At 39.9% G+C, this 18,983-nt stretch overlaps 1 protein-coding gene and 1 long non-coding RNA gene across 5 annotated transcripts in view; one reads left to right on the top strand and one right to left on the bottom strand.

The window, feature by feature from the left end:
- Nucleotides 1-420: 420 nt before the first annotated feature.
- LOC149134532 (uncharacterized) lies at nt 421-4,647 on the top strand. The gene is made up of 2 exons (XR_016242499.1): nt 421-1,835; nt 4,483-4,647. It is a non-coding gene; the product is annotated as an uncharacterized LOC149134532 (long non-coding RNA).
- Nucleotides 4,648-11,188: 6,541 nt separating this feature from the next.
- The window catches only part of LOC106874125 (tetratricopeptide repeat protein 17), a 75,027-nt gene continuing 67,232 nt past the window's right edge, over nt 11,189-18,983 (bottom strand). For all 4 annotated transcript variants that reach the window (XM_089354622.1, XM_089354623.1, XM_089354624.1 and 1 more), the window contains 7 exons: nt 17,870-18,059; nt 16,818-16,895; nt 16,097-16,321; nt 14,342-14,638; nt 12,974-13,145; nt 12,176-12,264; nt 11,189-11,653 (listed from right to left, as the gene is read on the bottom strand). In XM_089354622.1, coding sequence (XP_089210748.1) covers nt 11,642-11,653; nt 12,176-12,264; nt 12,974-13,145; nt 14,342-14,638; nt 16,097-16,321; nt 16,818-16,895; nt 17,870-18,059 — 1,063 coding nt within the window. In that variant the 3' untranslated portion in view covers nt 11,189-11,641. The remainder of the gene's footprint in view (nt 11,654-12,175; nt 12,265-12,973; nt 13,146-14,341; nt 14,639-16,096; nt 16,322-16,817; nt 16,896-17,869; nt 18,060-18,983) is intronic.

Here is an 18,983-nt window from a genome sequence, read left to right as displayed (position 1 = left end):
ATTGCATCATAACTAAACACCCTTTATATCTTAAACAACCCACACCAAGTCATCTAAAAGAGCTTTTCCTCAGACTCCAACTTCAGCTACCACAGCTGCCTGATGAACAGCTCCCTAACTTTTCTCACACCACTTAACAATTACTATTACAAGATATCCATCCATTTTCACTGCCAATTATTCCTGAGATGGTTAGGGACGAGGGTAGAGTCCTCAGACACACTCTGCATAAAATCTCGCTGAAGCAAGCATCATTACACTTTCTAGCTCAATTCCCAAGCACAACCAACTGTGGAATAAATGACAGAAAAAAATAGACTGATGGCAAAAAGGGAAGAGAAGAAGTAAGAGAATTTAATTCTCTATGTTGGCGAGCAGAGAGGGTGAGAGCTGTATAGTCCTTTATTGATATGCCAAAGAACATGGCGAGTAACAACGTGGATATTCTACAGAATTTGGTAGAACTCTGTGTTCACGAAAAAAAAAAATGTATGGATGCATTGTCATTCATTGGGAAACGTTGAATGGCCCCGTATAGGCTAACTAAACAATAATTAGAGCTTCCCATAACCCGAAACAACGGCAACCTCAAATGGAAGTTGGGTTCAATCCTATCTTCAAACTGATATCTTGAACGTGAGCTGAATCAACTTGAAATGGCAATCCTGAACGAAGCAATTTCATTGGTCATTAAGCAATAAATAACAAAAACTACCGCTTAATAACCAATGAAATTGCTCAATAGGATTCACCGTTGAAATATCATCAAACCTATTTCACTAATTCCAAACATGGATGCCAGCGAACTCCATGAGAAACCATCTAAACAGCAAATTATACTTGGAACCCTCCTAAAATGCGAATATCTCTGAAACAGTTAGTTTGCCTTATTTTTTAATGCGTTCTTCGTAATCTACACGTCCATTTTATCCTAGAAAACTGTTTGTTTTTTAAATTTGTCGTTTGAGAAAGATTCTTCATATTTACCAATGCAAATATCTCTGAAACGGTTTGCCCTAATTTTTAAATACGTTTTTCATAATCTACAGGTCCTTTTTACCCTAGAAGACTGTCTTTGTTTATTTAATTTGTCGTTGGGAAAGATTCTTCATGTTTACCGAAACCAGTATGATCTTCAAAGATGTTTTGTAAGACCATTCCGAACGAGATACTCGACTGCATGTTTACAAATGTACAATGAAGAAATAAAGACAGACATTGGAGAAGCTTCGTTTGTAGTCGTCATAGCTGAAGACAGGACAGATGTTTTCGGAACACACTCAAATGGACATTGTTCTACGGTACGAACGAAGAAATATTTGAGCGTTTTGGAGAATTCTTTATTCCAGAAAATTAAGCTGCAATTTCGCATAAGCTTCGCTAGTTTTAAGAATGAACTGTCTAGAGAAGAGATAAGTGCTGACCACTGAAGCATATCCCATGATTGGCAAAAGCTGGAAACTGAACTGGAAGTATTATTCTGTTGTAGATCCGATACGCATGAAAATTGCAAATTAATTGAGCTGCTGAAATTTATCTTGGAAAATAATCGAGATGGTGTTCTTGGTGAAACTACGAAACTAATAAAAATCCTTTGGACAAATGTCATGATTACATCAGAGGCAGAAGACTGCTTTTCAACATTGAAAAGAATAAAAACTTTTCTAATGAGCTTTTCTAAGGAATTCTGAAAGACTAAATGAACTTGCAGTGCTTTCAATGGAGAAAATTTTCCTCAACAGTCATCCAGGAGAAAATTATTAACCTTTTCGCTCAGTAAAACGAGTGGATTTCATTTTTAAATGAATGAATGGATGGAGCTAATGGTGTATATGGCAAGTAGTACGTTTTCATTATCATTTTCGTTGTGTCATTCATGTTATCATACCTTTAATTTAATTTATTTTTTCGTGTTATGTGTCCCCACATGTTTTTTGTATTGTTCCCTCTATGTTCGGCCCTTATGGGCAATAAAGAAAGGGGGGGGGAAATGCATTTCTCAAGGTGAGGTGTGAAACTGCTTTTGCCTCGAATGGATCTAGCTTGAACCGTGACAACTTATTAGTGAGTAAAAAAAATCATTTTTTCGTTTAGAATTTTATCAAGTTTAGGTATAAATTTTCTTTTTATATGTTTCTTTCGTTTTACACAATATTAAAGCAATGGCTAAAAAAATTCTGAAGTAGAACGATAACTAATTTCAACCATGAGCTGCCAATACGCGGATTATGGGGGATAATCTGGTATAACAAGAGGAAAATTAAGGGTTAGGATTAACCACTTCAGAAAGTATATCAACCACTGCACAACCCATTGAATATTTTAAATTTGCAACTAACTACCTTGATGTTTATTAAGAAATCAACTCATGTCTTGCTACATTCGAGTCTCCTGAAGATTGGGTCATCAAAGCACTTCTCAGTTTCCAAATTATGGCGGAGGTAAAGAATACGCACACCACCCGTTTTCGGCCTGACTCTTGATCCTGAACACTGGGTGTCCGTATTGTTTACCTTCTCCCCAAATTATGGGGTATTAGGCAGTATTGGTGCAAGTAGTTGTTTGGGATTACTTTGAATTTTTAGATTTCCCTGTGACATTTTGGTTGTCTGGTGGAAAGATAGGAATTAAAAGTCAACCTCTGTATTTTAATGTGCGTAGTACTGCGAAGCTCTGACATTTAGGTCGATAATTAAGTATTCTGTTGTCGTTCTGTTCGATCAGTGTTCAATGAATTTCAATGGTGCATTCAAAAGGAAAAAGAAAACCTATAAAAATTTAGAGGTGGTGCTCCAGCATGACCACAGTCCTCTGGCTGAAACAAGTAAATGATGAAATATATCTAAAGGCTTAAATAAGAATGAATGGCTAAGATGTGAAGAGACAACAAACAACACAATTACAAAAGCTGACATGATAAAGCTTGTCTGCCTGGAGTTAGAAACTGATTTGTTCAAATTGTTATTTCACACGAACGTTGTCGGATATCTTTTTATCGATGAATTATAAACTAAAAACCCGAAGGAAAAAATACAGAAACCAGAAAATGCATTTCACTACTTGATGTTGTTTAATCACAGGCCAGGCAGGCTTGTGATTTAACACCATGACAAACTTTCGGAGGAGTAGCTGTCCAGGATTTCCCCTCTATTTTACAGAACCTCCACATTTATAATTTATAAGATGTCCTTCCCTGTGACATCTAAATAAAATGTTCTTTTTAATCCATGTTTTCCAAACGTCTCACTATACACACCTTCACTCATCCTGCCTTCGGAACAGCAGCCACCAATAAAATGATGTGCCCCGCCCCATTTTTTTCGTTATTTTTCATCATTTTTATTGCATTATAGATTCCTGAAATCCCGTCTCCCTTTATCCAGCTCCGTCGCATGACTTTTAGAGACCCCGCTGCAACTTTTTGTTTCGAGGTCCCATCCCTTCAGTCAAAATTCATGATCTACGCACCTTTTATTCATAGCTATATTCTAGTTTATTCTGTCTGAAATTCAATATTTCACGTTATCCTAAAATACATCTTTAAAAGTACAAGTTAAATTTATTTACGTCTATTTCAATAAGTAAAACTTCCAGACATGAATAAAAGATCTGTAGTGGCGCGTGTGGCCGTCATTGGCCGCCATCTTGGAAAGTGCCATTGCACATGTGCAAGGGACTTGCCGTCAGCGGAAGTACCCGAGCACACATGCACAATGCAAACAGGTGGAGAGAAAGCATAGCGTTCTCCCTCTTTTCCATCCAGCAGCTGTGGCGACAAGACGTTCTTTCAGGCTGTCCCAACTCGACCCCGACATGTGGTCGAAGCTTCCTTTGGTATTCTAGCGGCATGCCTATTCACCCAGGAACGAAACGGCTCTACACCAACCTAGAATGAATTATTGATCTGTCGTTACCGTTATCCCTCGTGTTGTTGTATTTCTGGATTTTAATGATTAATATAAGAACTGGGGAGAGACGACGGAGCCATCATATCTCATCCAATTCTTATAACTGGTGACCATGACGTGATAACGGAATTATCTCTCAAACAACTCGTAAAAAAAAATGAAGAGACGACGGAAAAAAAACAACAACACAAGAGACGAGAGAATGGAACAATCCAACCAACTGCAACGGTTTTCTTACCCCGGAGAAAATACCATACAGCCTGGAAACTGAACCATCAACTACTATGACACGAGCCGTCGCTTATTTCTCTAACCCACGTGTTTTTTTTTTTCAACACTAATTGAGGCCGAGAAAAGAACAGACGAGTGAACAGTGATTTCTCTTTTCGCCTGACTCCACATGGCTTAAAAAACAAAAAACAAACAACGTTGCTTCCATCTATTGTCTTACAGGACAACACACAAAGAAAAACAAAATGCTACACACACGCACATACATAAAATTTTTTGCCTGTATTGTTTTTTTCCTTGCAGCAACGATGTAAGGTTGGTCAACAATATTTTTTTTCTACAGACAGTACAAAGCAACACCTTCTGAGGTCTAGCCGCTCACCACAGAGCACACAGCCAATTCCAGCGACGACACGACAATAGCCTCATGGAGACCCAACACTTCGTTCAGCAGCTTACGGACCTCCACCTTCATCGCCTCCAGCTTCTTAGGGTCAACACCAACTTCTTGCTACGTACACAGCAACCAACAGCACTCGCACAGGTTCTATCTCAACACTGTTTGTGAATTATTTCACCATGGTTAACAGCAAATACAACCTGCGAGAACTCCTGTATCAAGTACCCGGCTCGGCATAGAAGCCTCAACTTCACGACATGCGACTTAGTTCTGCCTCCACGCCTCAACCTCTTATATACAGACTTTCAATTTACTGTGTACTTTAACTGAGAACTGGCATTTACTATCCTTGTGTCTGGACTTTCTTCTAACGCCCTTATAGACTCTTTTCTATGCTCTGTATTACTTGCACACACATGCATCCATGTTTGTATACACATACACTTTGTTTACATGACGGCCTGCCTATTATTGTGTTTATATGTTACACTCACACAAACAGAAGAAAAAAAAAAACAAAAGCAAACACCATTGTTTCTTTGTTTTACGAAAATTTTTTCTCTCTCCTATGCACACATGGTTCCACAATCTTTTCCAAGATTGATCTGGTTTGCGCTTATCACCAGATTCCACCATTTATCGCAACTTTTTCAGCGATTCCGCGCATATAATGTGCACACTGTTTTCTAAAACAGACAAACTCTCTCCTCGTGTTTTCAGTCACATCATCATCATCATCATCATCATCGTTTAACGTCCGCTTTCCATGCTAGCATGGGTTGGACGATTTGACTGAGGACTGGTGAAACCGGATGGCAACACCAGGCTCCAGTCTGATTTGGCAGAGTTTCTACAGCTGGATGCCCTTCCTAACGCCAACCACTCAGAGAGTGTAGTGGGTGCTTTTACGTGTCACCCGCACGAAAACGGCCACGCTCGAAATGGTGTCTTTTATGTGCCACCCGCACAAGCCAGTCCAGGGGCACTGGCAACGATCTCGCTCGAAAATCCTACAGGAGCCAGTCAGGCGGTACTGGCAACGGCCACGCTCAAAATGGTGCATCTCATGTGCCACCCGCACAAGAACCAGTCCAGGGGCACTGGCAACGATCTTACTTGGCTTGCCGGGTCTTCTCACGCACAGCCCATTTCCAAAGGTCTCGGTCCGTAGTCATCGCCTCGGTGAGGCCCAATGTACGAAGGTCTTGCCTCACCACCTCAGCCCAGGTCTTCCTGGGCCTACCTCTTCCACGGGTTCCCTCAACTGTTAGGGTGTGGCACTTTTTCACGCAGCTATCCTCCTCCATTCTCACCACATGTCCATACCAGCGCAATCGTCTCTCTTGCACGCCACAACTGATGCTTCTAATGTTCAGCTTTTCTCTCAAGATACTTACACTCTGACGGGTATTCACATTGACATTACACATCCAACGGAGCATACTGGCTTCATTCCTTGCGAGCTTACGTATGTCCTCAGCAGTTACAGCCCATGTTTCACTGCCATGTAGCATGGTTGTTCGTACGCATGCGTCATACAGTCTGCCTTTTACTCTGAGTGAGAGTCCCTTTGTCGCCAGCAGGGGTAAGAGCTCTCTAAACTTTGCCCAGGCTATTCTTATTCTAGCAGCTACACTTTCAGCGCACCCACCCCCACTACTAACTTGGTCGCCCAGATAGCGGAAGCTATCGACTACCTCTAGTTTTTCACCCTGGAATGAGATAGAAGTTGTTTCCTGTTTGTTTGCAGTCTTTATTGCACCTGAACATCTGCCACAAACAAAAACTAACTTGCTAGTTAACCTGCCTTTGATGTTGCTGCACCTCTTATGTGTCCATAGCTTGCACCGGGTACATCTTATAGAGTTACTACCTACTCCTTTTCTACATACTGAGCAGGGCCATCTACCTGAAGGGGTTTGTGTTTTATCTACCTTCCTACTTATTAGGATTTTGGTTTTAGCTAGGTTGACTCTAAGGCCCTTCAATTCTAGACCTTGCTTCCACACCTGAAACTTCTCCTCTAGTTCTGATAGTGACTCCGCAATTAGGGCAAGGTCATCAGCATAGAGGAGCTCCCAGGGGCAACCTGTCTTGAACTCCTCTGTGATTGCCTGGAGGACTATGGTAAATAATAGGGGGCTGAGGACGGAACCTTGGTGGACCCCTACCTCTACCCGGAATTCATTGCTGTACTCATTTCCAACCCTCACCTTACTGGCCGCATCTCTGTACATGGCTCGCACAGCTCTCACTAGCCATTCTTCTATCCCAAGTTTCCTCATTGACCACCAGATAAGGGATCGGGGGACCCTGTCAAAGGCTTTCTCCATGTCAACGAAAGCCAGGTACAGAGGTTTATCCTTGGCTAGGTATTTCTCTTGCAACTGTCTCACTAGAAATAAGGCATCAGTAGTGCTTTTACCTGGCACGAACCCAAACTGCATCTCATCTAAATTGATTCGCTCCCTAATTAGTTGGGCTATGACCCTCTCTGTAACTTTCATAACCTGATCTAACAGCTTGATGCCTCTGTAATTATTTGTATCTAAAGCGTCCCCTTTACCTTTGTAGCAGTTGACTATGATGCTGCTACACCAGTCATAGGGTATGACTCCTTCGTGTATCACCTGGTTCGTAATACGGGTGACTAGGCTATAGCCAACACTGCCAGATATTTTGAGCATCTCTGCAGTGATTCCTGATGGGCCGGGGGCTTTCCCGGTCTTCATACTCTTAATTGCTTTATCTACCCTGGTACTATCAACTCGGATAGCTGGTCCCTCTATTGGGTCGACATAAGGCAGGCTCTCTTTCTCCCATTCATTCTCTTTATTTTTCACCTGGGCTATATTTCACAGTCATTTGCCAGGGAAGCAGAACATCCCTGTTGATGCTCTCACGAGACTCCCTGTCAATTCTATTTCCTCTCCTGCAACAATTGATTTACTTGTTATCTCGCAGGACCAACCTCTTTTGTCGACGTTACACCACTGTCAACATCTTTACCAATGCATACACCATCACAAACACACACACCAGAAACCACTCCACCTTCGTCGTTGCGACAGAACTCAAGTGACCCTTATGTCACTAGATCTGGCCGGACAGTGCATTGGCCAAAGAAACTTTCCAAAACAATATACATTTGACATTCTTATGCCGCTGGCATTTCATTTCTCTGTACAAACAAGCATTGTTTTTCTTCCATTTCTGTGCACAGTAACGTGCTACAGGAGAGTATGTACACATTACATATTGTTTCAACCTTTGCATACACATTTGCTCACGCCAACACCTTTGTTGCCACTTCTTTCACACAGACCCTTTATCTCTAGGTCTGGCTGAACTTTTCATGTTGAACAGAACTTTTTTCTTACTCGCATTCCTGTCGGATGCAAAAGTTTTGCTTCCATTACTGCATCCGACACAGCATTGCTTTGCAAATTTATTGAGCTTGTCATTCTTTGTTTTAACAAAACAATTTTTATTTTTTCATTGTATAATTTTAGCCATGTTTTCTGGGTTCGGCGGCCATCTAGTTTCGTGCTATGCACTCGGGGGGGGGGGGGGGAGACATTGTAGTGGCGTGTGTGGCCGCCATCTTGGGAAGTGCCATTGCGCATGTGCAAGGGACTTACCGTCAGCGGAAGTACCCGAGCACGCATCCACAATGCAAACAGGTGGAGAGAAAGCAATAGCATTCTCCCTCTTTTCCATCCAGCAGCTGTGGCGACAGGACGTTCTCCAGGCTCTGTCCCAACTCGAAACTCGACCCCGACATGTGGTCGAAGCTTCCTTTGGTATTCTAGCGGCATGCCTGTTCACCCAGGAACGAAACGGCTCTACACCAACTTAGAATAAACTATTGATCTGTCATTACCGTTATCCCTCGTGTTGTTGTATTTCTGAATTTTAATGATTAATATAAGAACTGGGGAGAGACGGCTGAGCCGTCCTATCTCATCCAATTCTTATAGATCATTTTTATAATCCTGGCAACTTTCAAAGACAAACCATGGCGCACTTTTCGCTCCTCGTAATCATCGATTAGTTTCAGAATAATCAAGCTGAGAGCTAAGTTTGTGTTCAATTGATATCATAGACAATCCACAAAGCCTGGTACACGTTCATGGTACAATGTAATATTTTTACAAGAACTTTTACAGATACAATGTATTAACATTTTATTTCTTGGAATTTTCAGTTAACACAGTTTAATTCTTGTTCAACATCTTAACAAAAGTAAACAGATGACTCGTCTCCCTACATGATCTTAACATTGGGCCCCTCAACTGCGGAGGCTCCCTGCAACCGCAGGGGTTGCAGGGGCTTAGCAACGGCCCTGCTTTTATTGTACCTTTCATAATAAAAATTCATTTTTTGTTTTTTATTTTTTCATATTTTCATTATTTTTCCTCACTTTGCCATTCTACAAATCCGTTTTTCGTTTTCTATAAGACTTAAAACGCAAACAAATCATATATTTACCCCATGGTTTTTTTTTTTTCCTTTTCCGAAAATTACAATTTTTTTCACACGTTTGCCGTTCTTTAAAGCATTTTTTTGGCTGACATAAAGAATGTGGACCTCCCCCCCCCTTTTCGTTTTACCCTGGCGGAGATTTGCACACTCTGAGTGCTCTTGTTGAGCATTGGGTTAAGGACCATCCACACCACATCCCGTTCTTTGTCCTCGAGAAGCAGCTTCTGTGTACAGTAAAACCAATGATTTGTTAGGGGTGGTGTATAGACCACCCCTAACTCCTCTACTATGCCTCAACGAAACTGACCAACATTGGAGTCCGTGTCAAGATGCTGCAGTGGATTATCGTTCTGAATTAAGAGAGGTAAGTAAAAAAATTAGTTTTTGTTAATAATTGGTAAATTTTTAGCTGTTGTTTCATTAGAATGTCTCAATAGAATCTTAAGATAGGCTATTTTGTCAGTGGTAAAGAAGTAAAAAAAAAGAAGTAAATAAATAAAACGGACATTTATCAAGTTTTCCCACCCGAAATTGTATTCGAGTAATGTTTCATTTCATTTTTGTGTGTACCATTTAAATGCTTTTTAGTGCCATTTCATCATCATCATTGTTTAACGTCCGCTCTCCATGCCACATGGATTAGACAGTTTAACTGGAGCTGACAAGCTGGAGAGCTGCACCAGGTTCCAGTCTAATTTGGCATGGTTTCTACTGCTGGATGCTCTTCCTAACACCAGCTTTCTCTCCAAGTCAACAAATACCAAGTACAATGGTTTACTCGTAGCGAAATACTTCTCCTGCAGTTGTCTAAGAATACAACATCATTTGTACTTCTTGGCACAAAACCAAACTGCATCTCCTCTAGTCTAAATCTGTTTCTAATTAACTGATCTATACCTCTCTCTCTCTAGCTTTCATAGCTGAGTCCAGCAATTTGATATCTCTGTAATTATTTCTGTCTAAGGTATCTGCCTGACCCTTGTAGGAGCTGACTATAATGCCAGTCATTGGGGATGACACCTTCCTGAATGACCTGATTAATTCTACAGGGTGACTAGACCATATCCTACTCTGCCAGATATTTCCAGCATCTTAAGCTATAATTCCCTGCTTCCATATCCTTAATTGCCTTATCTGTCCTACTGCTGTCAACTAGGATGGCTGGTCCCTCTGTTGGGCTCATTTAATGACCTTTCATAGCAGCACTACCCACACCTCTTTCTTTTCAAACTTACTAACTGCAACATACCATTATCCATCTGTACACTTCTCATCCACATCTTGGTTCTCTCGGATATATTATCTAGCAATCTGGAACCCCCCCCCCCCCCCCGTCTATGATCTTCACACTCTAAGACATTGTCTACTCTCTTCTTTTCTACTTCTGCTCTTACTGAATAAACCTGCTGCTTAGCTTCTTTGTTACCTCCATTTTCCCCGTCTACCTCACTTACCCAAGGTGCCATATGCAGTGGGACACAAGCTTCTTCCCACACAGCCAAACTTCTCTCAGTTTTTGCCTAATCCACTCTCAAGGTCACATAGACACAATAAGTAAAAATGTAGAATAAATTTCAAAAAGGAACTAGATCTTCTTGTCATTAAAAAGATATTTAGATGCAATGCCATACAAATCTTAGATCTTAGAACTCTAACTCAACTTCATTTTCCCTCAATCTTGTGTTCTTCAATTAACGAATGCCAACTCAACATAAATGTGGAATTTATTCACTGACAATTCATTTTTGTGATGCATAAACTATGTTCTTTATTTCTAATTAAATTTCACAAAATGTACCCTAAATTATGCTTGGCTTTTATTTATTTCTCATTTTTATTTCAAACATTCAAAGCTTTGAAAATATTAGAATTGCTCAAAGGGAAATTCATCTTTCTAATATTAGTTTCATTTTTATCCTTTACTTATTTCAGTCATTGGACTGTGGCTATGCTGGGGCATCACCTTCGGTTTGTGGCTCGCAGTTCTGACTAATGTAACTAAATGTGACTTATCGTTTATATTTTTCAAACTAATTTTTAATTTCTCATTCTTTGTATCTCATAAGTTGCATGAAAAAAAATAAGTTTTTAAACTGAAAAGAAAATTAATGAAGCAAAAAAAAAAAAAAAATCCAATCCAATACAATAAATACAGGACAAAATATTAGTAAGAGACAACTAATTAAAACATTGTTTAATTGGTTCTGAAATAATAAATAAACAAAAAAATGTCCTCAAGAGATCAGTTGCAATGTGTACGAAAATTCCATATACGCATGCATAATATATATAATACTATATATATATATATATATATATATATATATATATGAAGCATACATATATGTATGCACATGTGTGTGTGTATAGGAATTGCTCCAGTTTGGTAACTACTGAACCAGAATGTTTCCTAGTTTCATCCAAGGAGTTTCAGTGCTCACTTGGCACTTTGCAGGTAAGGGTATTGAAATAATTTAGTTGTCACTAAATGGAGAATGATTGAGAGCCTTCGTCGTCGTGTGTCGTGATTGTTGGTGGCAGAATATAAATAAGGTGTTGTGGGGGGTTGGGGGCGGGGGGGTACAGAGGTGAAAGGTAAGCCAGCCATCGGGAGTCTTCATACATGAGGCTGAAAAGAAGAGAAAAGGGGTTTAGATTTTTAATGGATTCAGAAAGAGAAATGCATTTAAGTAATTGAGGGAGGGAGGCTTCTATGAAGAGGCTCGACTTGTGAGAGAAATAGCAGCTAAATCCTCCACAAATATTTTTTTTTTTTTTTTTTTTGTTCCTTTTAGTCATTGGGCTGTGGCCATGCTACAGCACTGCCTTGAAGGATTTTAGTCAAACAGATTGTTTACCAACTCAGTATTTATATTTCTGTTTTGATGTCTGATACTTATTCTATTGGCCTCGTTTTGTTGAACTGCTAAGTCATGGAAATGTAAGCAAACCAACATTTGGGGTCAAGAGGTGGAGGTGGATAAATACAGGCACACACACACACACAGAGGCTTCCATACAGTTCCTGTCTACCAAATCCACTCATTACAGTCTCTCACTGTAATTGTAATATTACAAATCCCTCCAACCATCACAGCAGGCTGGCATTCTTTCCACCTCAATGATTTTATAGTCTAATCAAGTACCTTACCTGAACATTAATTTGATGACATTTTTCCTCTTTACAAGAGTCTTTATTCCCTGGGCAATCGGCATCATGATCACAAATACCATTGTTAACTGCAAAAGGGATAAAAGTAGAGTTCAAGGAATTGTCTGCACAGCTGCATTACTTAATCCCTTTAATCTAAATACCTTCATCCTCCCTCCATTTGTCTATCTCATTCTGTCCAACTTGCTAATTGCTCAACATTACAGTCAATATGTCTGCCTGAACAACTACATGTGTGTCCACTGTTTTGCCAAACTGGATTTGATTTCAGTTGCATTGTACAGATATGTTGCATATATACCTATAACAGTGTTGAGTTTCTTCTGTCTAGTCGTGTGTGTTCAGTTAGATGTGCATCTTATCTGTCCAGTTGCATCTGTATATATTCAATCACATGTGCACTGAACAGTTTAATTGTATGCATATCCGTTTAGTTGTATGTATACCTATCTGTTCAATTTCATGTGCTTAGTTAGATGTGCACCTATCTGTTCAGTTGCATCTGTTCTTATCTGTTAGTCATGTGTATTTAGCTGTTTAGATGCATGTGCATCCATATGTTAGTCTTATGTACATCTATCTCATCTTGTCGTGTGACCACTTGTATGGCTGTCCTTCTTTTAGATTCATTTCTTCCTCATGTTTTTATATGACGGTGTCCAGCTATTGTTCAGATGTCTTTCAGGCTTTCAACATTTGTATTTGAGAATGTGTGTGTGTGTGTGTGAAAGACAGATACAGAGAAATAAGGAGAGTTGTCCTGGAAGAGACCCTTACATTCTGTAGCAGCCATTACTGCAGCCCCAAGACCTCCTTGTGATGACATGGCTGAAGCACAAGATTCCAGTTTGATAGGAATAATTGTGCAGGTTTGAGTACAATGACCATCACAGTTGGAAGATTTGGAATGGCTTCGTGTTTCAATGACACACTTTTCAGCTCCGTTCTCCTATAAGAAAAAAAAAAAAAAAAGAAAAGTTTATTTAAAAAATAAAAATCAATCTGAAAAAATTTATTTACTATTTATTGATTAGATGTCAGCATAGGGTTTAATTCGACATTTAATCAGACAACATACATCCACTTCCAGTGACTCTGGTACTCCATGATAAAGTACGAGACGTTTGGCATCATTGATTCGACTCTGACTCATTTGACATCAGACGTTTTAATGCTTCTCTAGTCCCCCCCCAATCACTCTCTGTGTTTGTGTGTAGGCATATTTCTATTTATGTGTCTGAGGAGAGTGGAAAGTGTTGATGTCCATCATGCTCAGTTAGAAAATTGTAATGTCACTCTTTCTTGCTCGGCTCTCTTTCTTTCTCTCTCTCTCTCTCTCTGTGTTTATTTCTGCACTTAGAATGTTGTAATCCTGGATACATACATCAGCAGCATCATGGTTTTCATTTTTGTCTGGTCCATGCTTGCTGTCATAATGTAGATCCTCATCCACTTGTATGTTGTTGTCACCACTATTATATTGTGTCAGTATTCCACGTCTTATCTCTGGCTCATGTATTGTGCTATCGCTGATGGCTCCACAAGACAATGACTTTGAAACGTCTACCTTGACGGTAACTCAAACTCGTATGTATCACGTAACTGACACTGACTCCAACTGAGAAACTCGTACAACGACTCTACTACGACTGACTGACTCTGACTTTATAGTGGCTCTCATACCACTTTGCCACATGCAAGGATCAGACAAGACTACACTGATGGTCAACCCATACCTGTTTCAAAACAAGGTAATAATTCTCCCCCTCCCACCCAGTTTACTGAACAATAAACAGCCCAGATATGGTTACACAAACAAATAACACTATGAATGAATCTTTTGTTTACTGAGACCACGCAACATGTCCATGTGGTCGACTGCAAAGCAAAGGACACAATCACTACAATAACTGATGCTTTTGTTTACAATCAGCAAACATGAAGATGAGGGGGAAGTAGGAAGGAATTCACTCCCACAAACGCACACATTAAAGCTCAAAATTTATGAACCAACAACCAGTAGTGATATAGTTTATCCAATCACATAAAGTCGTTTATCATACCAGTTCAATAACATATCAGAAATCAAAAGAAAATGTAAGAAAATAACAAAAAAACAACAAAGGGTTTTTTTGGTTGCCTTACAGTTTGACATATGACCCTGCTCTCTCCTTGAGGAATGTTGGTAGAATACATTATTTTCTGTTGACAATTGGGACTTGTGGTGGAAGAATCGGTCATGCCATTTGTATCACTCAGATGGTGCGAGGCCTCACTCTGCGCCGGTTTGTGAAACTTCTGTTGACATTTCACTGCCCGCAGTGCACTGTAAGCTTCTTTCAGACCGTATGGTTCTACAAGAGCTTGTTCGTAATGCCACACAGCACCTGTATAGTTTTGGGTGGCAACAAGTAAATTGCCCAAAAAATAGTTGGTCAAAGGCTGGAAATAAACAGACAAAAAGTAAGGTAAGGAAAGAAAGGTTTAACATTATTCCAAGCATTCAAAACTGGGGAGGAAAAAAACCCCATAATTATTATAAATCTAGACTTTCTTTATTCTATAAAACTCTAAAGCTTTTGGAGTCTACTTAAAGAATTTCTTTTCTTTTTTTCATGTGTGTGTTAAGTTTGCTTCCCAGTAACATGATTCCAGGTTCAGTCCCACTGTATGGCACCTTGGACAACAGTCTTCTATAACAGACTCGGGTCAACTAAAGCCATGTGAGTAGATTTGATAGATGGAAACTGAAAGAAGCCTGTTGTATATATATGTGTGTGTGTTCTCTCACCAACACTTGATAACCAGTGTTGGTATGTTTACATCTTGCATCTTAGTGGTTTGGCAAAAGAGACCAATAGAACAAGTATCGGGCTTAAAAATAACTACTGGGATCAATTTATTTGACTAAAATTCTTCAAAGTGGTGCCCCAGCAGGTCACAATCTAATGACTGAAACAAGTAAAAGATGTTCTACTCCAACAGCATCTCCCTTATCCACTCCTTCATCCATGCCTGGAAATCAAGTTAGTTTTTACCTGTTACTCTTTTTTTCTGAATCCAATCATTGGATTACGACCTGCTGGACTATCAACTTCAACGATTTTCTTTGACCATATCAAAGCCAGTTTTGCTACAGATAAGAGCAAAACCAAAGTCGATGTTGAAGGTCAAATGGCAGAAACTGTAACATTTTGTCCACCTTATCAGGACTGAGATAAGGTGTAGTGGTTGCTTGGCACTGGCATGTAAAAAGTTTTATGGTGCTTTTTACATAAAACTTCAATGATGATGATGCAATAAGGAGAGAAAGAGCTGCACTACTGTTCATAAGAGGTCAACAACACCCTTAGAAATATTTCCTGGAGAATTGAAGAATTAAATATCTGGACTAAAGATAGGAAACAATATTTTCATTGTATAATAATTTATGTCCTAAACACTAAATACACGAAGAAACTGAGACACTGTAGCTCTTGAAAGTTATGTTGAACTGTTTGAAGCCATGTGTTCACCTCTTTAGCAAGATACCTGCTCCTACACCTCTATCATGTTTTCACAGCCCTCAATACTCTACCCCACCCAGTCGAGGGGCCTTGTCATGTGTATATTTGGTGATCTCACCAGGTGCTGGTGCTATGGAAAATGCACCCAGTACACTTTGTGTGAAGTGGTTGGCATTAAGAAGGCCATGCAGCTGCAAAAGCAGATGCTGGGATTTGGTACAGCCCTCTGGTGTTCATCAGGTCCTGTCAAGCCATCCAACTCACACCAGCATAGAAAAGGGGACATTAAATGATGATGATGATTGAAGAGAGATTCTCTGATTCAAGATTGAAGAGGAAAAAGAAAACAAATAACGCCAAACAAAATAAACAAAAACATTGAATTCTTTCTTACCTCTACACTGTTAATCATAAGAGCATCTTTTATGACAACAATTGCATCATCATAGCGACCAACTCTATATAGAATGCTGCCAAGATTGATGAGAGGGACATCTCGGTAGAGTTCAGGAACTGTGTACAGGGCCCGTCTTATACATTCAATTCCATAGAAAGCATTGCCCAATATTCTCCAATAGAGTCCAGCTAGGTTGAAAAGAATCCAATTTGGACTAATACTCTAAAATAGACAAATAGTTAGGTTTATAATTATGAAGGAAATAAATAGAAAATTAAAGGACAAATCTGTTTTATAAGACTGTCTAGAATTAACACTAACGTCCTCGTTATCACCAGTTAGATCATAGTCGTTGCTCAAATTACTGTGATTTTTATAAGCCGTAATATTTGAATATGAGTCATGCTCCACATAATGGTCCCTTTATTAAGGCACAAAACCAGCAATTTTGAAGGAAGCAGGTTAGTCGATTCGTTGAACTAATATTAAAATTAGTACATGATGTTACTGACTACAAAAGAATGAAAGGCAAAGTTTGACGATGGTGGGAAGTGAATTCAGAGCATAAAAAGCCAGAAGACAAACCACAAAGCATTTTGTCCATAGCTCTGACGATTCTGAGCTTTGTGGCTTTCTTCTTTAGTGATGTCTGCTGAGATTTTTATTTTATTTTTTTTTTGTTAGGATTACTTTAAAGAAAGTGGTCACCCTTACTCACCTGTTTTAAAGCAGTAAGGATCCTCTGTCCAACCTCTTCTTTGGTGACAATTCCGTTGTTTACGTGGTCCAGGAGAATCTGCAAGAAATACACAACAAACAACACAGTTCACCAAACAACCTTCCTCTGCACCTTTGAAAATATATAAAATATACAGGGTTGGACTGTTATGATTCTTTTGTTGTTATAAGAATGGGGTCGGAGAGGGAGGGGGTGAAGTAGATATGCTAACGAACATGTAATCAAGGAAAAGTAACCATAATAAGTGCAGGCATGGCTAGGTGGTTAAAAAATCTCACTTTGCAACCATGTAGTTTTTGGTTCAGTCCCACTGTGTAGCAACTTGGGCAGGTGTCTTCTACAAGAGCCTTGGGCCAGCCATTGCCTTGTGAGTGAATTTGGTAGATAGAAACTGTATGGAAACCTGTTCTGTGTGTCTTTGCATCTGTTTGTCCTCATCACTGCATAACAGGTGTTGGCTTGTTTACATCCCTGTAACTTAGCAGTTTGGCAAAAGAGACTGGCAGGATAAGTACCAGATTTACAAATAAGTACTGGGGTTGATCTGTTCGATTTGAAGGGCAGTGTCCAGTGTCCTAGCATGGCTACAGTCCAGTGACTGAAACAAGTGAAAGATAGAAAATGCTACTGCAGCCTCACTTCTCTGAATGGGATACATGGAATTTATTGAGGCATATTCATTATGGCTGGATGCTCTTCCTGTCGCCAACCCTCATTTGTTTGCAACCAAGAAAATGCTTCCCCAGGACCAGACATGTTTTCATGGACGACTGGAAGCAAATAACACTGCTTGTATGACTCTCATTCACAAATATTACATGATGTCAAAACCAGAAGATACCTACACATACACACACACACACATGATGAGCTTCTTTCAGTTTCTGTATCCCGAAATCAATTCAGAAGTTTTTGGTCAGCTTAAGGCTGTGATAGAAGACCCTTGCCCAAGGTACCATGCAATGGGACTACCTGAAACCACACAGCCATGTGTGTGTGTATAGTTAGTATCCGTTAGTTACAGAACTTACCTGTCTCATGGCTGGCTCAGGAAACTTCAGGGCAAAGTTAGCCCGGTCAGCCACAGACCGGATGTGATCATAAGTGAGAACACTACCATCAGTGATATCCAAAAGTGGGGTACAAATGGGTGGATACCATGGCAGGGGATGTTCATCTCCAGCATAAAGACTCTGAGCTTCCGAAAGTAAAGCACGGACTCTGGAAGGAGAAAATATAAAACAATAAAGACAGGTGAGATTATTGACAACTACCACCACATCAGCCATACGTGTGTGTATATATATATTTATATATATATATACACCTTTTAGCTTTCATTTGCTTCTGTCACTAGACTGTGGCCATGCTGCAGCACTGCTTTGATGAATTTTAGTCGAACAGTACTTTTGCATTTTTTCAAGCCTGGTGCTTATTCTACTGGTTTGTTTCACCAAACCACTGTTAGAGGGATGTAAACACACCAACACTGGTTGTCAAGGGACAAACATACACAGAATGGGCTTCTTTAAGTCTTGTCTACCAAATCTACTCACAACTCTTTGGTTGGCCTGATGCTTCAGTAGGAGACACTTGCCCAAGGTGCCATGCAATGGAACTGAACCCAGGACTATGTGGTTGGGAAGCAAGCTTCTTGCCCCCACCATGTCTATATATGTATATTGATAACATGCATATATTGACAACTTCTGTGTAAGCAATATGTATATGATTATACGAAAAAAAATGTTTTTATTTCGAATAGGTGCTCACTTTGCTACTACTTGGTCCCAGGTTCATTTCCACTGCATGGCACCTGCTGCTGAACACTGCCCTGTGAGTAAATTTGCTAGATAGAAACTGTGTGGCAGCCTATCATGTGCGTTTGTGTTCGTTCCTTTATATACCACGACAACCTGTATTGGTTTGTTTGCATCCCTGTTATTTCATAACTTAGAGGTTGGCAAAAGAGACCAACATAACTACCAGACTTATATACGTGTGTGTGTGTGTGTGTGTGTGTTTTGTCTGTGTTTGTCCCCCACTCTCCAACCACTGCTTGACAACCAGTGTTGGTGTATTTATGTCCCCCATAACTTAGTGGTTTCACTAAAAGAGACTGACAGAATAAATACCAGGCTTAAG

The sequence above is a fragment of the Octopus bimaculoides genome, chromosome 7, assembly GCF_046866305.1.
Source record: "Octopus bimaculoides isolate indiv1 chromosome 7, ASM4686630v1, whole genome shotgun sequence".
In the NCBI taxonomy this organism is placed as follows: Eukaryota; Metazoa; Mollusca; class Cephalopoda; order Octopoda; family Octopodidae; genus Octopus; species Octopus bimaculoides.
This window is presented reverse-complemented; position numbering and strand designations above follow the sequence as displayed.